The 18253-nt window shown below is 51.9% G+C and overlaps 7 protein-coding genes across 7 annotated transcripts; 3 read left to right on the top strand and 4 right to left on the bottom strand.

Annotated features, from left to right (window-relative positions):
* Window positions 1-426: 426 nt before the first annotated feature.
* On the top strand, window positions 427-1377 carry TGAM01_v202328 (hypothetical protein; the record flags this gene model as incomplete). Its single annotated transcript, XM_018810510.2, has 2 exons — window positions 427-499; window positions 569-1377. 2 exons carry the CDS (start codon window positions 427-429, stop codon window positions 1375-1377), a joined length of 882 nt encoding a protein of 293 aa, XP_018656279.2.
* A 1467-nt stretch (window positions 1378-2844) lies between these two features.
* Window positions 2845-4432, top strand: TGAM01_v202327 (hypothetical protein; the record flags this gene model as incomplete). Its single annotated transcript, XM_024548976.1, has 2 exons — window positions 2845-3355; window positions 3600-4432. The coding sequence occupies 2 exons, from the start codon at window positions 2845-2847 to the stop codon at window positions 4430-4432; spliced, it is 1344 nt and encodes a 447-aa protein (XP_024406379.1).
* A 651-nt stretch (window positions 4433-5083) lies between these two features.
* TGAM01_v202326 (hypothetical protein) lies at window positions 5084-6299 on the bottom strand (the record flags this gene model as incomplete). The annotated part of the gene is made up of 2 exons (XM_018810508.1): window positions 5084-6016; window positions 6105-6299. 2 exons carry the CDS (start codon window positions 6297-6299, stop codon window positions 5084-5086), a joined length of 1128 nt encoding a protein of 375 aa, XP_018656277.1.
* Window positions 6300-7182: 883 nt separating this feature from the next.
* TGAM01_v202325 (hypothetical protein) lies at window positions 7183-8989 on the bottom strand (the record flags this gene model as incomplete). Its single annotated transcript, XM_018810507.1, has 2 exons — window positions 7183-7525; window positions 7584-8989. 2 exons carry the CDS (start codon window positions 8987-8989, stop codon window positions 7183-7185), a joined length of 1749 nt encoding a protein of 582 aa, XP_018656276.1.
* Window positions 8990-10080: 1091 nt separating this feature from the next.
* TGAM01_v202322 (hypothetical protein) lies at window positions 10081-11163 on the top strand (the record flags this gene model as incomplete). The annotated part of the gene is made up of 2 exons (XM_024548975.1): window positions 10081-10150; window positions 10235-11163. The coding sequence occupies 2 exons, from the start codon at window positions 10081-10083 to the stop codon at window positions 11161-11163; spliced, it is 999 nt and encodes a 332-aa protein (XP_024406378.1).
* A 576-nt stretch (window positions 11164-11739) lies between these two features.
* On the bottom strand, window positions 11740-12840 carry TGAM01_v202324 (GPI anchored serine-rich protein; the record flags this gene model as incomplete). Its single annotated transcript, XM_018810505.1, has 1 exon — window positions 11740-12840. One exon carries the CDS (start codon window positions 12838-12840, stop codon window positions 11740-11742), a length of 1101 nt encoding a protein of 366 aa, XP_018656274.1.
* A 2659-nt stretch (window positions 12841-15499) lies between these two features.
* TGAM01_v202323 (hypothetical protein) lies at window positions 15500-16330 on the bottom strand (the record flags this gene model as incomplete). The annotated part of the gene is made up of 1 exon (XM_018810504.1): window positions 15500-16330. The coding sequence occupies one exon, from the start codon at window positions 16328-16330 to the stop codon at window positions 15500-15502; it is 831 nt and encodes a 276-aa protein (XP_018656273.1).
* Window positions 16331-18253: the final 1923 nt, after the last annotated feature.

The following is an 18253-nucleotide window of genomic DNA, read 5'->3' as shown; positions in this document are numbered from 1 at the left end:
TGCCCCATATTTGAAACTTTTGATTTATATCGAATGTCCTAGTGTAAAATAGCGAGAAGAGAGTTGCTTGCCCGGAATTGCTCGATTGTTTCTGGCAAGTGGATTGTACAAGTCGCAACAGCAACCTGTGGCGTGTTAGTCATCAGCGAGGCTTCCCAACAGCCCCGCTATGGCCTCTGCTTGATTCTTTAGCCTCCCCTAACTTGGAAAGCTTCAACTTCAAAATAATTTCAACGCCAAACAAAACTGTCGCCTATTCGGTTACCATCTTAAACGATCCGAAGGAATTGGTACCCTTGAAAGAGTTGTTATATACTTCTCCTTTCTTGAATAAGTCGACAAGTATCAGACCAATTGCAGCAACAAAACAACAATCGCGAAAAACCAACCAAAGCAGCTACACCTACAGTGTAAAAGTCCCAGACAATGCCGAAAGAGAAAAACTACAATCCGGTCCAGGCGCAGCGCAAAGCCGACAAGGCTCGCGAAATCAGAAAAGGTAAGTTTGCGGAACGAAAGCAAACGCCATGTTCAAGGCCGTTTTTTGTTAACAGTCTTCTTCCTGCAGGAAAGGCCGAAGCGCAAGGGCGCCGAGATGAAAAGCTAGCGCGCAAGAACCCAGATCGAATCCAGAAACAAATCGACGACCTCAAGGCTGTGGTGTCCGGAGGAGGAAAGCTGACGCGTCATGAAGAGCAAGTCCTCGAAGGCTTGGAAAAAGAACTCAAAGCAGTGCGGAAAGCCAGAGATACGCTTGGTGACAAGGCGCCCGAGTTTGGCCGCTGGAGAAGAGATGGCGATGGCTCGAGATCAGGAGCGCTTGGTAAACGGAGGCGCGGAGACGATGGTTCCAGCAGCGATGAAGATGTCCCCGATGATGTCAAGAGTATTCCCATGCCCCGAGACACGCCGCCGCCTATACCAACGGCCGAGATGGACAAGTGGTACGCGAAGCGAAGAGCAAAGAGGGAGGCCGAAAACGCAGCTCGACGACGTGATGATAACGCGCACGACAATGAAGCTGGAGATGGTCAAGATAGAGACTTCAAGGGCAAGGGCAGGGATAGAGAAGCCCAGAAGCCGGCGGTGGAGTCCAAGACGGTATACGAAGCGAAGCCAGTAGTAAGAAATCTGCGCCAGGAAGCCGTGTCTGCCTTTGTTCCCACCTCGGTGCAGATGAAGATGAATAAGGGCAAAGGCCAAGGCGGACTGTTGGAGCCAGAAGAGGCAGATCGGCTGGAGAAGGAGGGCTACCTGAAGCTGGCCTCGGGCAACGAACAGGACGAAGCTGAAGATGATGAAAAAGCCGATGCAGAGCGCGTGGCTTCGTCTTCTCGGAATGTCATGATGGAGGAGGTGGATGATGAAGAAGCGTGAGGATCGGCATCATTTTGCAGCACTTTCTTGTTCTTTGCATGGCATTGGCGTATCTGGGTAAGGTCCACGGCATATCAAACGGAGTTTCTTGAGATGATTAGTGCGGTTAGATAGCTGTGAGCTCACGAGTTGAGCATCACGAGGGAATGAGCAACAGAGCATGTGCAGCTTTAGCTCCAACTTTGATGAACTGCAGTGGCCGAGAGCTATCATAAGCCATAGCAGTAGTATCTGTCATAGGCCCCGTAAGCATGTCACTGACCAAGCTCCTCAGTCATAGCACGAACACAGCATCGTGATGAGATGCTTCTGTTAGTCTTAAAGCCAGATTCGGCACATGAGTGGATGAAGCGGCCAGGTGATTGGGTAGTATCCCAATCTCAACAAAGCTCCGAGCACGCATCTTCTCATGCCGGTCATCATCACCCCTGAGGACAAATAAAGGTCACCACTAACAAAATTTTCTCACCAACTTGTCGACTTCATGTAATATCCTTTGGTCATAGCATTGACCAAACCAAGTTTTCCCAATATAATTTTATCTTTTTCTTTCTTTTTCGTCTCCGCAATGGAGACTTCCGATAGGTGGAGCAGCCCGGAGTCCTCCGTCGCCCGTCGAAAATCCTCCCCAGTAAGCCACTTACCAGCTCTCTCGGCTAGGCGGGCGGATCTCCTCAGCTCGAAATTAGTCAAATCTTTATTTTGAAACGGGAAGCATGAAAAAGGTGCTTATTTGCAGCGTCGTGGACTGTGTGAGTCGTGATGGGAGGTTTGCAAAGGAAGATGAGTCTTTGATTTTGAAATCGCAGACAATCCCAAGCGTCTGTCAATTTACTGTTAGGGCGAAAGTTGTAAAGGCCTTATCCCATCTTAAAGAGGCTGAAATCCCACAACGAATCTCATCTTAATGGTAATCATGAATGACTTTCAATCTGTAAAGTAAGCACATTGAAACCACACATGGCAACGAGCCCGGCAAGTAGGAAAAACCGAGCATCTCCGGCCAGGGCAAAAGGCAAAACGGGGGGCCCTTTGCGTGAACCGATGTGGAACTCGGTGGCCAGCAAATGGCAGGTTTCCATTACCTACACAGTCCACTGGCTCGGCTCCATTTGCCATGGATCTCCGGGGCGCGAGGTTTCCACTCCGACGATGGTTGCCCGCCCCACGCCCGAGTACGGGGTATTGAAAATACACTGGGAGAAAAAAAAAGCAGTCATTATATAGCCTAGGGCGCCGTTTACATGTTGCGTGACGGTCATCAAATATGACCCTTTCCCCATCTCCTTTTCGACTTCGTCTTTTCCATTTTCCTCCTCTTTTCTCTCTCTCTTCAAGTCAAAACATCATAACTTCTTTCAATTCCGCATTGTTCAAGTTCAAGCTGGTTGTCGGTTGGCAATTGCCAGTCATTCCGCCTCTTGACCGTTGCTTACACTCTGAAGAGCCAGTCGAAATCAGAAAAAGATGGACGCCCAGCAGGTCAATTCAATAGCAATTCATGACGAGATCGATGTCGAGTTTGACCACTCTGAAACTTCGAGCGATGAAAACGACACGAGGGACAATGGGGAAAAGGGGAACTCGGAACTCCAAGATGAAAAGCAACAGCCTCAGCCGCAAATGAACAATGACTTGGAGCGGCAACAAACGACGAGATCCGCGGCATCTTACCAAGAAACATATCCCGAGGGCGGACTCCAGGCATGGCTCGTGGTAGCAGGATCCTGGTTCGCCATGATCGCCTCCATGGGATTGATGAACAGTATTGCCGTCTTCCAGGCCTATACACTTAGCCACCAACTCAAGGGCACGAGCGAGAGCACCGTTGGTTGGATTTTCTCCATATACACCTGGCTGGCATTTTTTGGGGGCGTTTATATCGGCCCCGTCTTTGACAAGTACGGGCCAAAGTGGCTGATTATTGCTGGTTGCGTCTGTACTGTTGGGGCCTTGGTTGGCATGAGCTTTTGCACCGGTAAGTAGTTTGATGGTGGTTGTTCTTGGTTACACTTCGATCCTGATGCAGCATCCCGTTCTATCCCGTCCTGACGCATACACCATCACTTATCCTTATCGTCTGTGTGTGTACGTGTGTGTATGTGTGTGTATGTGTGTGACCCATGCTAACTCTTGGCCCCCAGAGTTGTACCAATTTATTCTGTCGTTTGGCGTCCTCGGCGGCCTGGGCACGTCGCTCACCTTCACTCCCTGCATCGCAGCAGTTGGCCATTGGTTCAAAGCGAGGCGTGGCTTTGCCACCGGGCTTGCATCGACGGCGGGTGGTATCGGAGGCATCATCTTCCCCCTCATGCTCACTGCTTTGTTCGAGCGCATCAGCTTTGGCTGGGCCACACGAGTCCTTGCTCTGATATGCTTGGTGTGCGGTCTTGTGGGCATAAGTCTGGTCCGATCTCGTCTTCCACCGGCCAAGAATGCAACGGCTCATCCCGACTTTCGCATCTTCCGACAGATTCCGTTCCTGCTAACCACCATTGGTGTCTTCCTCGTGGAGTTCTCGCTCTTTATTCCTCTGACATACATCACAACGTATGCACAGTACAAGGGCTTTGATAGCACGTTTGCCTACCACCTCCTGCCCATCATGAATGCCGGCTCGGTGATAGGCCGAGCACTCCCAGGATATTATGCTGATGTCGTCGGGGCTTTCAACGTGTGTATCTTTTCTGTGGTCTTCTCCTTCATATCATGTCTGTGCGTGTGGCTGCCGCTGGGCCACACCAAGCCGGGCATCATCATCTTCTCTTTCCTGTTTGGCTTTGGAAGTGGTAACAGCATTGCCATTGCACCCGTATGTATTGGGCGGATGTGCAAGACACAAGAATACGGTCGTTACTATGCCACAACATACACTGTCGTGTCATTTGCATGCTTGATAGGCATTCCTATTGCCGGAAGCGTTGTGCAAGCGAATAACGGCTCTTATACAGGGCTCATCATCCTCACCAGCTGCATCTACATTGGTGCGGCAGTCATACTCGTCCTTGCCAAAACATGGAAGCTCGGCTGGAAGAATTGGCTTGCTGCGTATTGAACATGAAAGAGAAAAAGAAGTGAAAAAGAAAAGAAAAAAAAAAAGCAAATCATTTTTTTTTTGGCAGTGCCGTTATATGGTGGATATTCTCACTGCAAGCGCATATATCAGGAACAATTTCGTTTCCTTCCCACCACCCTCCTTTCCAAGTTCTGCTTTATTTAGCAACAGTCGTCATGACTCAGTATATTGATAGATATCCAAATGGTTCAGCGCTTCTTTTATAAGTTAATGAGAGAAATGACGGAGAGCAAAGGAGCGCTTGACGCAATAAGCTACCGCTTCACTTTCAATGCGTATCGGTTATGTAACAGAAAAGTTTTCAAGGTCATCTAGGCCGCATATAGAAACAGTATAGGAAAATTCGAAACGAAATGGAAAGAGAACCGAATAAAAAAAGCAAAAATACTCAAGATATGATTGTTGATGGTTGCATTGCTCCCCAGTTTTTCGATGGTATCATGGTGCCTATGACTCCTTTATAGACTCTTGTTATATACTATTCGACTTTCGATATTTTTGTCGTTTTTGTCAGCATTCCTGTGTTGCTTTAAATCCAATTTGTTCATGCAAAATTGACCTAATTGCCGAGTAGATTCTTCTCCTTCTCCCTCTCTTATAGTTTTCTTCAAACGATAGCCCTTGTCAGTTCTATTTCTTTTCGATGCTGTTTGACTTTGCAATGTGCGCGTCGTGAAGTTCTGCCACAGCCGGGATAATCAGAGCCTCAATCTCTTCTTCTGGGTCTCCTTCTGGTGCCTCGTCGGGCCGCAGCGGCCTTCCCTCGGCATCACCCCAGCCACCGTGCCGAGGTACGCGAAGCCATTGATCTTCTCGGCCTGGAGCAACAAAGACGACTTCCCATTTGCGCGTTGAGAGTAGATTTCCCACAACGAGATGATGCTGGTACCGCTCAAGGCTGTAGCGCGCCTTGTGAACGAGAATGCGGGGATCCGTCTCGAGCTTAAAGCTGACAATCATGCCCAAGGGAGCCCAGCCTTCAACAAGAGTTTTGAGGAACTTTGGGACGGGATCCAGATCAATAATGAGGCGCTTGGACCGGGGCACACGAGGGGAGGCATCAAAATTGTCAAAAGTTTCCTCATCTTCTATGGGTGGTGAAGGTGTCTTTGAATCCTTGTCCTTGGGGTAGAGCTTTTCAATAATGTTGGTAGACTGTATCTTGTGCTCGGAGAGACGCTCTGGCGGAACAAAGAAGTCAGATACCGCTGCAGCGAGATAGAGCAGTCCGGATGAGCCAAGCGGCGCCATAAGCCGGGCCACAGCGCGGAGTTCGTGCAGATAATCTCCAATGGTGACAAAGGGCAACAAGAGAAGAGTGTTGTTGCGACGAGCACTCTGATACTTGCGTAGAACCTCAAGGATTCTATCAGAATCGTCGGGCCGGACGGCAACGCGACCATCAGCATCCTCACTGAGGAGATCAAGGAGACAGTCGGTTGAGTGAGAGTAATGGCGTGAATAGGGGAGCAGGCTGAACTGGCGGTGGAGGAAGATGACGGCGTATCCAGCAGAGAGGAAATACTCGGCACTGGTAGCACCACGAGTTCCGGCAGAGAAGTTCTAAGTTTTTGTCTAGTTAGCAGAGGCACACAGCTGGTATAGGGGTTTACTGCTTGATTCGTGGATTTGAAACGGAAAGGTCACATACGTCAATGAACCTCACAGTGTTCTTCTCCAGCGGAACCGTCGTTCCTCCCGAAGTGACGAGCACAACCCGTCGATTTGCCGCCACATGCTGCGTTATGAAGGCCTCGGCCAGTGCCGTGTGAGCAGCCAATTGCTTTGGAGGAGGATTGGTGGAGAAGTACGCATCCTCAGCCTGGAGGAACTCGGCTGCGGACATGATTGGCTTGTGTTGGCAGTTGGCGGTGATTTGAAGAATGAGATGAAATGAAATGAGATTTAGAGCTGGAAGTTGAATGAATCAGTCGCTTTCCAAGGTGGGTAGGTGGGATGAGAGACAGCGGATGGCGGGGTTTATCTGATAAGGGAAGGCAGGCCCGTAGAAGCTCGGTTGTAGGCGCTGGCAGGTGCTATAACTTAGAAGGCAAGAAACGCTGGCTCTTAGTACAGCGGGCAGCAGTCGCGCTGCATTGATAAGTCTATTTTGTAATTTAAGCGAATAGAGATGAGAAGAAGAGAAAGAATCAAGATGGAAATGGAAATCAGCAAACTCGTCAGCTGCTTCTTTTAAGCAATATTTTTGACGCTGTGCTCACAATTACGAAGCAGCTCCCATCCCGGCCGAGACAGGTTACAATTGACGGGCCAATCGCATTACACGCAGTAGAACGACAAGATTCGGGGCAATGGAAGAGGAAGAGTCTGTTGTCGTACGTAACATGCTGTGAGAACCTGTCACCATGACACAAGATATGGCTGCTCACAACAGTTTGAATGCTTGAATCTTACACTACATAATTTGGATTTCAACAACTATCTGTTTCATTTCTTCATCAATATTCACAGAGTCTGAGATGGATTTGCCAAAGTCACCCAGACCTCCGAGCTCGCCACCGTACAAACACACTCCTTAGATATGACTCCCTTTATTCCGCTATGATTTGCATGAAATAGAAATACAAAAATGGGAGGAAACCAACTATAGTAGACACGCACGTCCAAGTGCTAATCATATACACCCAATATTCATCAAAAATGTATTAACCATATGTCCAGATCTCATCGCATTCCCTTGTCCTATTCCCTCCTCCTCCTTTCTTTCTCTATTTGCTATTTCTACTACTATCGGCCAATCTCCATGCTCTCAGCGGCAGGCTCTGCAAGTGCAGCACCTTTGGCTTGATGTACCATATAAAGGTGGCGATGCCAAACAGGACGCAGAGGATGTTAACAGTGTAATATCCATCGCGTACCATCTCGCAGGTTCCGCCGCCGTTGACGCACCGCTCTTTTTCGCTCTGGATGGCGCATGAGAATGCCTCTGTCACGAGTGGGCCTTTAAGGTTCTTTGACGTCGTTGAGCCAGGATGGCAAGTAGCAACGGTGAAAGAATCTACAAGTTTCAGAACAAAGTATCTAGGGAACGTACCGCCCAGGTTGGAAACACTGTAAAAGCAAGGTTTTGTTAGCAAGCTTAAAGCAAAGGGAAAGGTCAAAAACTCACGTTGCAAGGAGTGTCATATAAGTGCCTCCAATGACCGGATCCGAAACCTTTGCATGAAACGCCGAGACAGCCACAAACATGATGGTGTTTGTAAACGTCGAAAACACATGCTCCAGAATAACGACCAAGAGGTACCACGTCGTCACGCCCTCGGCAGGGAAAATGGCCACCGTCACCTGCGCAATCAGCGCGGCCAGCAAGCGACCGGCAAAACCCCAGCACCACAGGCGCATAGGGGAGTACTTTTGAGACCAAATACCAGCGTAGTATCCAACACCAATCTCAAAGGGGAAATCGATGAGGACGGTAAGGGCCATGTTCTCCTTGCCGAAGCCCAGGTCGAGCAGCTTGAGATTGGTGACGCCGTCGTTGGCCTGGAAGCCAATCTTGGCAATCAGGTGGACAATGATGATGGTCTGGACGTTGCGCAGCTTGAGAATGCCCCACATGATACGGTATACATCCCAGACGCCGTCCTCGTTTTGCGACTTCTCCTCGCGCTTCAGCAGGCCCAAGCCAATGGTGACGATGATGTAGCTCCATCCCCAAAATGTCAGGTAGCCGCCGAGAGAAACGAGTCCATCGTCGGAAGGAGTCGAGCGGAAGTACTTGTTGGCAAAGTCGGAGGCGTTGAGGGCGAGGAAGACGGTATACGACATGAAGTGTCCGGCCGTGAGGCCCACTGTCTGCGCTGTCGAGGCATACGACACGTTTCCGGGAGTCAGCAGCGTGAGTGCCCAGCCATCGACGGCAATGTCCTGCGTGGCGCACATGAGCACCAGGAAGAACCACCAGAGCATAAAGGTCCAGACGGTGGGACCGTCAGGCTTGCCAATCTTCTCCATCATGTCCTCCACGTTGGATCCCAGCCAGAGCATGCCGAAGCCGGACAGGAACTGGATAGGCACGATCCACGTCTTCCGTCGACCAATCTTGGAGCTCCAGACGGCGTCGACAAAGGGACTCCAGAACAGCTTGAGAGAGTAAGGGTACGACGCCAGACTAAAGGTGCCTATTTCGCCATATGACATGTGGTTTTTGAGTAGAAACGGTACGGAGCCCATGGCAAGGCCCATGGGAATGCCCTGCAGGAAGTAGAGCAGGACGAGCAGCAAAAAGCTCTTCTGGTCCTGCACAGGAAGCTCGAAGAAGCCGACATCATTGGCCGTGGGCGTCTTGGGCACGGGGTCATCCAGGCTGAAGGCCTCGCGCGAAATGTGGTTGGCCGTGATGCTGTCGGAATCCTGATTTGTGGCGGTCTTGCGCCGCATCTCGACGCCGTTGCTCATCTTGCCGTTGCCGTTGCCGTTGCCGTCGCCGTGGCCGTTCGCTTCCCGCGGGATCGCGAGGGAGGGAGGCCGCTTTGATGTCGAGGGCGACTTGGCTAGTCTTTGGCGGGTACCCATATAGGAGGCGGTCGAGGTCGCTCGTATCGGGTCGGTGGCACACAGGGGGGATTCAAGGGAGAGTCTTGCTTGTGTAATCTGCGCGTCTCGGGTCGTCGGCGCCGTTCAAGAGCACACGATAGCGAGCGTTGAGGAACGTGCAAGGAGCTGGCTGTCGCTGATGCTTCTAATTCAGTATTCTGGGATTCAAACCAGCTTTGTTTGGAGTCGCATATAGATGATAGAGGCAGTCGAGGCTCCAGTAACCAAAAGAGTGGCTGTCGAAACGAACAAAAAAAAGTTGCGATGAACGTGAAGCGCGTTGACCGACTAGTAGAAAACGAGGTAGTAGAAGAAAAAAAAGAGGCCCTTTGAAAGGAGAGTACAAGCGGACCAGCCAAAGACCACACACAATCGGCAATTTGCTAACGAAGCATTAGAGATACCGTTGCTTGTGGCAAGCGATGGGAGGAACAAACTGAAAAAGCGACTTTGGAACGCCAGTGAATGGATGAAGTTGAATGCTGGTTTGGTCTGTGAATTTGCAGCTTACCGTGGCCTCAAGGGTCCAGTCACTTTTTTTTTTGGTCCGGCGCGGCTTACACAGGCAAAAAAGCCGTTGCCACTGGGCTGGGACCTCCAAATCTGAAATGAATCGCTCAAAAAGAGGTTCTAGCGGCGCACCCTCCAGAAATAGATGCAGGAGTCCCTCTTAGCGCATCTCCGTCAGTGGCTGGCCGCATACAGTAGACGCTGAAGTCGCATTTTAGGCCACCAGTCAGACCTCGTATCCTTTCGTATTGGACCGCTATGATCCAGCGCCGTGGGGAAAAAAGGAAAAAAAAGTGCAGTGGGCGGAGCGAATGAGATGCTCCGGTGCCTGCTTTAGGCCTGCCGGGGACGCCCTTTCAGTGCCAATTTGCGGGGAGGGGCTGCTGCTGATTTGTAGGCGCAAACTTCCGGCACGTCGCTCATCTTATCTTATCGGGCGAGGCTGTCGTCGTCACTGTGCCGAAGCTTCGTCTGCATCAAAACAACAAAGGCGCATCTCCGGGCGCGCGCGACCACACCCACTCAATCTCTCTCCTCCACACAGAGGGAGAGAAAAAAAAATGGAGGGCGCAGAGGATAAAGAGAATGTCAGCCCTCTAGACAAAGAAATTACCTCTCTCAAAAAACAAGGTAAGAAGCGCGATCACTACCTAGCAGACAACATAAACAAAAAGAAAAAAGCTAACCAGCTTCGCAAAAAAAAAAAAAAAACAGCCGCAAACCTCCGCAAAACGCTCAAAATTGAATGTTCCACCATCATCTCCAACCCTTCCATCCGCGACGTCCTCCTCTCCTCCCTCAGCCCCAGCAAGCAAAAGCAATCGCCAACCACGCTGCGACCCCGAAAGCCCAAACGGACACCATCCAACCGCGACCGCGACGAGCAGCGCCTTCTCACCCGCTCTAAGCAGCAAGAGGCCTACGACCAGCAATGCCTCTACCGCATCGCCGCCTCCGTCACGGCGTTCAAGGTGCGCGACCCGGATCCGCACGCCGTGGACGGGGGCCACGTGCTGGGCCTGCGCTTCGAGGCCATGACACGCGGCCAGTTCTTGCAGCCGTACTATGTGATGCTGAACCGGCCGTATGCGGACCATCGCCAGTTTTTGCGCGTGCACCGACATACTGTGCCGCCGGCAATTCCTCTGTCGGGGCTGGCGGCGCGGTATCTGCCCGGACCGAAAAAGCAGCAGCAGCAGGAAGAGCAAGAGGAGCAGCAAGCCGAAGGAGACAGCAACTCTCCATCACCCCTTTCGTACCATCTCAAGCAAGACCTCGAACGATTCGTCAAATCACTCCGACGAGAAATCATGCGCTACCACAACAGACTCGGCGTCTCAGCAGACCTGCGGCGTAGCCTAGGCGCACACAGCAACAAAGACAGTAACAAGACGGCAACACAAAATAACGCCATCATCGACGTCAGCATCGCCGACACGGAAGCGAAGCAGATCCGCCTGACGTGGGCCGACGAGCGCAACGGCCGCTTGGTCATGGACGACGACGGCAAAGTGGTCAAGTTTGTGGTTTTCGGCGCCACCGACGGTAGGGACTGGGAGACGACGAGGCAGCTCGGGGACAGCCAGGGGCGGGTCGAGGATGTTGCCAAGATGTTGGAAGAGTATGCGTCGGGGACAGTGTGATTGAGTTGTTGTAAATGTAAAATCATACCCTTCATCATGTACATCAAACTCGGAACAGGGGCGTTTTGGAAAGGAGGCAGTTCAAGGTTCAGCATGGCGCTCGGGTTCAGAGGACTCAGCATATATATTATACCTCATTGTTCTAAGATAATGAATAAAGTTATAAACAATCAATCGTCAAGATTGAGAGCACTACGACTCAAAGACTTTCAAAGCTCATCGTGTATCAATTTCCAAGTAGCAGTATACGGACAAGAATCAATTCAATCACTATCTTGTACCAATTGAAGATCGTCCAATCACTTATTACCTCCTGCGCGCTCTCCAACCTACAACTCCTTACTTCTCTCAACTCCACCGCCATAACCATCTGATGAGAATCGAATATTAAGTATGTATGCTCGACAATGGAAACAAGAAAAAAGAAAAAGTTCAAAAAAAGGTCAGGCGGTAGGCTTATTTTCCCTTCCACCAGGCGTGCCATAAACTCATCAAGATATATGCAGTCCCTGGACCGTTAGAGAATACAACTGCGACTAACGGCCGCCCCGCATCGTACTAATAATACTTGAAACTTTACAAGAACAAGGCAGCAATGACACCGCCGAACAGGGCCAAGCTGACGCCCTCAGTGCGGCCGACAGCACCGCTGACTGGGGGAACGGTGCTGTTGCTGGTAGGAACTGGGGGGGGAGCAGCAGGGGCAGTTCCAACGGGAGCAACGCAGTAGGCCTCAGTGCAGCCACCAGCAGGGCTGGAGGGAGAAGAGCCAGCGGGAGCAGAGTAGACGGGAGCGGGCGCAGACTGAGCGGGAGCAGACTGGACGGGAGGAGTATAGACCGAGGTGGAGGGAGCCGTGTAGACGGGAGCAGAGCTGTTGCCAGGCACGGGATAAGCCGGGACGGAAGAGGCAGCAGGAGGAGAGTAGGGGGCAGAAGCCGGAGCAGAAGCCGGAGCAGTGGTGCCAGCGGCGGGAGACGACTCAGCCGGGGCCGAGTTGGCAGGGGCCGAGGAGCCGGCAGGGCCAGTGGGAACGCCGCCAGCAGGACCGGAGGAGGCCGGGGCAGTGTAAGCCGGGGCGGTCTGGGTGCTCAGGGTGACGACGGCGGTGTTGGTCGGCACGGAACCAGAGTAGGCCGGGGAAGAAGCTGCCGGAGGGGGGTAGGCACCGCCGGAGGGGGTCGCGGTGGCGCCAGCAGTCTTTGTCTTGGAAGCCTCGACCGGGCAGATGGTGGTGGTCTCGGGGATGACGACGGTGGTGACGGTGGTGTGGTGGCCGTTGGCAGGGCAGTTGGTGACGGTGGGAGCACAGCTGATGACGGTGTGCATCGAGGTGACGCTGACGGTGCTCGTGGTCCAGACCTGCGAGGGCTGGTCGGTCTTGCAGCCATCGCCGCAAGGCTCAACATAGTGCCAGCTACCGGCGCTCTCGTCTTGGCAAGAATCAATCTGAACTCCGACGTGAGGCGGGTGCCAGACGTTGACGCGGCCAGCGGGAGGGCCAGCAGAGGGCTTGTCCGCAGCAGCCTCGGGAAGAGCAAGGCCCTCGGGCAGGTGGAGGTCGAGGCCAACTCCGAGGTTGATGAGGTCGCCAACCTGGACGTCGATGCCCAGGTCAAGCAGGCTGTGGCCAGCAACGGCAGTGACAGCCGAGGCAGCGAGAATAAAGGACTTCATTGTGAATAGTGATTGTAGAAATGAACTTGGCTTGGAGTGAGTGGACGGGTCAAAAGAGCCCAAAATGTCAAACTGAGAAAGAATGTATGGGTGAGAAACACTGTTGCAACCAAAGGCTTGCTGAAGAAAGAAAGGGCAAAAGAAGAGTCCGACATCTGGGAGATGAACCACTCGTCTTAAATATCCCACTCAAACCCAGCCTGGGTCCATCAGGATAATCACGTCTGCCTCTCGCTTGTCTTCGTCCACCGTTTACAAACACAACCCCCCATCTTTCGTCCTCGGCAGTCAAGTCACTTTGCCCCCCCGGCCTCACAAATCGGCGCCCCCATTGTTGCAAACATGCGCGTGGAGTGAACTGGGCCGTCAGGAAATTGGAAACAGAGACAGTGACAGTAACACCGCAGAGAGCGAGCAGCGTTGCATCCTCCTCCATGGGTCCTAGCGAGTGAAGATCAGATACACGGTAATAACAGCAGTAGCCGATCCTGACGCAGTACCCCGTATATGAGCGGAGCATGACATGGCGAGCGGCGATAACATCAGGGCTGTGTCTCGTTTTGGAAAAGAAAAAAAAAATAAAAAATAAAAAAAAGTAAAAAAAAAAGGTCTTGGAAGCACATGCGGTATCAAAATCAATAGTGGTTTCTGTGCTTCTACTCTTGTTGACGGCGGTATCACCAGTCTTGGTTATGAAAACAGCCACAGAGATTCCAAGCGGGGAGACGAAGATTTGGACTCAAGATAGCAGCAAAAGACAAAGGCCGGCCACTGAAGCCCTTGCATGAACCATGCCCATGAGAGACGTCTGCCCCGTGGTCGTGCAGATCGGACGCTCTGTACCTGCGCTAGTGGAAGGGGAAAAAGAGGCTCGCTTGAGCAGCACTGCACATCACTCTATAGCATGAGTCCTCCCTGCTTTTTCTCTGCCCCTTTTCTGGGTATGGTTTGAGAGATGCCAAAATCAACATCGAATTGCAAGCGGTTCTCGCTTTGTTTGATTTTTTCTGGATACGGCATGAGCGAGCACCTAGTTTGGGTAGAAGAAACAAGCTATCTTTGTCCTGCTTCAAGCATGTCTTCAATCTCTCAACTTGTCGCCAACAAAGCCCCTCTTCGCTGGACTCTTAATGAAATGTGGTTCCACGCGGGGTGGGCTAGGCCCGGCTTTAGAACAGCTCCCGGCCGCCACCAGCGGCGGCTTGGAAGCACAAACCTCGTTAAGCTTGTTTAACCAGAGCTATTCAACATCGTGGCGTGGTGTTGTCGTCTGTTGGTTCGTTGCACAATAATTGAGATAAGAAGCACTCTGTATGCTTGTGGCGGTCTCAGATTGCAAGTCGTCGCTTGTGGCTGTCGCTTGTGGCTTGAATTGCTCTCTTGTTCTTCTTTGCGCCTGCTTGGCTGTTGCTGTAACAATTGGACCCTTGCTACTCCGTACAGCCAGCCCATTCACGAAACGCTGTGGCAACTGTCAATCGAACAACTACTACCCAGTAGGCCCACACGCCCAAGAGGCCAGTTAATTTCCGCACATGGATTAACCGTCCCATGCCGGAGCTGGCTTCTAATCTTCTAATGCAACGCGGCTATCACTTGTTTGAGCAGGCCAAAAACGGCAGCAGAGGATACTTCGTCCTAGTCTGGGGAAAAAGAACCAAATGCGTTTGAACGTGAGGGCCAGAGCGTAAAGAGAAGGAAGCGAAAGAAGCATCGACATCCAAGGGTGCCCCCAGACATCTCCACCCATTGTGGGTGAAAGTTGGTCTGTGCCGGCTCAATTCATGCTAGTGTATCCGCAAGAAGTTTCCCAAACAGGCCGTTGTTGGTCGTTTTGTTTCCTGGCAGGCAAGATGAGTATAGGAGATGGTTGACAGCATCGAAAGGAGTTGAGTGCTAGGTCCAGTACGTAAGGATGCAAATGTTCAAAGAGTATTCATGCCAAATGATGGAGTGACTCATGTAATAAATTGATATACTTTATAGAGAAACCTCGTGAAAATGGAATCTGGATGTGGAACATCAAATCCAGGTTATGTAAGTAGTAGACCAATGCCGAGTAGCGATGATACCTTGATCGTCTCAATCCTCATTATAAAGTATACAATCAGTCTCTCCGCTGGAGAAATTCTCCTTTCGATCCTCATAGGGATGACGAATCAAGGTCGGCTAGAGTTTTCATTGTCTGCTCGTATGCTGCACATACGCCTGTTGTGCCCATCTGAATCAAAGGTCGAATCTCCACTCCGATGATCGGAATCTCGGTAACCCTTCTTCAGCCATGGCATAAAATGGCATAATTTATTTTTATGACTTGCCTTTTTTCCTTTGTGTAATGTACCATGGCTGCCTCGTTTCGGCAAGATTAGGACGTGGGTTATTGCCATCGCCTCTTCAAAAATAGTATCTAGTCTTCCCCAGCAATGCCGGGTAACCTCCAAGGGTGAGCAAGTAAAGAGCCAGAAGCTGCATGCTGAAGCAAGCAAGCGAAAGGGAAAAAGTAGGTCAAGGCAAGGCAAGGCAAGGCAAGGCAAGGCAAGGCAAGGCATGGCATGGCAATGGCGTGGCCGGAGAGGAGCCAGGAGCCAGGGGCCTTTTGCTCGGTCAAGGCGAAGGCCAATTTGCGCCTTGCGCGTGTCTTGTCGTATCCTTTGCCTTTTCACCAATCCAAAGGCTGCCTGGATGCAGGCGGAGGGAGCGGAATCGTGGTAGTGCTGGTGCCAGCAGTGGTTGCGTCGTCTGCTGCAGCCTCCATGCTCGCATCGCCATCCAGCACAGACCGGTCAATCTTCCACAGCCTGGCCTGCTCGTCAACGATGGCGGTCCACTTCCTTATCAAGGGGTGGGCTTTTGCCACATCAGGGAACAGGATCCCGTCGCCGTCGCCGTCGCCATGGGACTCGACGTCGTAGCTCCAGTTTCCATCAGGGGCCCAGTAATCCGGGCTGAAAATCTTGACCACGCTCAACTCTTGTCTCGCCTCTGCCAGCAACTCGGAGGTGGCCGTTGCAGATGCTGTGCCTTGTCCATCTTGGCTGCCGGCTTGGCCGCCCAGCCTGCTTTTCAGAGCGTCGTCGATGCCTTCCAGCATACCGAGCAGCTGACCTGCAGCCAGGCCAATCGTGGCCCCGAGACTGAAGCCCTCGTCGAAGCCAGCTTGGACGGTCTGTTCCTTTGCCGTCGAGATGCCCTCGCGGTACCCCGCAGTTGCGTGTTCTGTCTCCAGCCGCCGCATATCAGATGGATGACGAGGGCTTCCAGGCCTGTCGAGAGATGTGACGACAGCAGCGGCATTGCCATCGCCAGACGCCGGGAATGATTCGGGTTCAGAGCCAAACACGTCGTCGAGAGAAGAATACATGCCGCCAGAGCCAGAGCGAACTTCAGCTTCCGGTGCCATCGCCGTCGCATCGACAGAACCGCCTCCGCCTCCGCCTCCATGCCCGAGATACTCGTCATCCATCGATTGGTCGACCGGGCGAAAGTGCATCCTTTTTGCTTTAGAGAAACACGATATACATCAGCCTACGGGAAACACACAAAGAAAGAGAAATAGTACGATGATGAGGATGGCAGGCAGGTAGGTAGATAGGTAGAGAGCACTTTGTACACTCCAAGAAACGGCACGTCGTACCTTGGTGGTGATGGTAGGAGTAGTAGTTACGGATAGGTATTTCTTCTGCCCTCTGCTCTCTGCTCTTTTGATTTTGTTTTCGCTCGCCTTCTTCGAGCTCTTCTTCTTTCTTCCTCTTCCTTTTCCCTCTTCCTCTCTCGTTCTACCGTTCAGTCCTTTCCCCGGAACGAAGGCTTGAGCGAGCAGGTGGGTTTCAGACTGCTCGGCAACAAGCAAGCAAGGGGTATGACGCTGTGCTTCGATCTTGTTCGCAGGTTTTGGATGCTTCTTGGCGGGCCGCGAATTCTTTCTGCCGCAGCTTCGGGCTTTTTTTTTTTTTTCCAGCTAGGAAGCATTCTTCCGTGCTAGCAGCAGCCGTTCGATTCAGCCGCCCATGCTCTGGCCCCCTGCCTCATTAGTCACTCGCTAGTCCAGTGCCAATGGCTTTTCGGCCCTGGACTACGACACAAAAGGGCGGTAGTGGTGTCCCAATCCGACCGTACGGCGTGCTGCCCTCGGCACTGTGCCCGTTTCACGCGAGACTGCTGGATCTCGAGGCAGGCCGCGGAGAATCTCGTGTAGCATCCCGTGAAGCCTGCTGTGATCGCGTTCTACGTACAGTGCGAAACCGCGGCAGAGTCCAAAGGCTGCCCTGCAGACTCACCCTCCCTTGCTTCCACAAGGTTAGAGCTGTTCTCGAGTTGTCGGTGACACAAACTAGGGGAAGAGGAAAAAAAGGAAAAAAAAAGGAAAAAAGAACCTGTTCCTCGACACCGCCTCTCGAGTCGATGTTTGCCGCCCACAACCACAATCATCCCCTTCCTTCGACTCTGTCCCTTTTTGATGTTTTCTAATCTCGTCACGCATTCCCACTCCCTAAACAACCCTTTAGCCTTTGAAGCATCATTGGGGGAAAAGAACCAAAGAAAAAGTTCCAGAAAATGATGCCACTTTGACGTAGCTCGGCCGGCCCCTCGATATCGCACACTCTGGTGCCTTGCCTTGCATACACACGGCTGTAACCTGTATGTATGTATGCTGTATGTATGTATGTGCTGTCATATCAGATACTTCTTTTTTTTCTTTTTGTTTCCAAAGATAGGGATCCCGTTATCTCGGTTGATCCCCTTGTGGTAGCATCGTCCACTCCCAAGGCTGGCTGGCTCTTGGTGTGTATGCATGCTGATGAGGGAGGCTGTCTCTCTCTTTTTCTCTCTTTACTCCTCATCTTTTTTTTTTTTTTCTTTACCCCAAATTCCAGGACGTCTCTCTGAAGCCCATTCCGCGTCACGACACCATTTGAGAGGCGTCCTCCCGGGACAAAAATAGAGCAGAGCCTGAACTCGAGTCTTGCCACGTATTCCCTACCCTCCCGGATTCCACCGTTTCCATTAATCATCTGCACCGCCTTGCCTTTTGGCGGTCAACAAATGGGCTCCGCAGCAACAAAATCGCCCATGCATGAGCTGTTTATGGCGCATGGCGTCAATTCTCATGGCAAGGCGGTCAGAGGACGCTGTCAGTGCAATGCTTGCTTGCCATGCCCTGGCTGTCTGCCTCCTGCCTTGCCCCTGCTGCCTTGCCCTACCCGCCTTGCTTTGATTTTATTGCTGCTTGTTCTTCTTTTTCGGCCCCGGTTGCCTGCGTGCCTGGTCCTTGGGATCCAGTCCGGGTGTCCAATCGCATTCTCGTCGTCCACCTCCATGATGACAGCAAGACGATACCAACACCACTAACACCACCTCCATCACCACCTCCATTCGCTTCCCGTAACAAGCCACGGTCTCGTCCAGTCTGGAT

This window comes from Trichoderma gamsii, assembly GCF_001481775.2.
Source record: "Trichoderma gamsii strain T6085 chromosome Unknown Scaffold_5.2, whole genome shotgun sequence".
Taxonomy (NCBI): Eukaryota; Fungi; Ascomycota; class Sordariomycetes; order Hypocreales; family Hypocreaceae; genus Trichoderma; species Trichoderma gamsii.
This window is presented reverse-complemented; position numbering and strand designations above follow the sequence as displayed.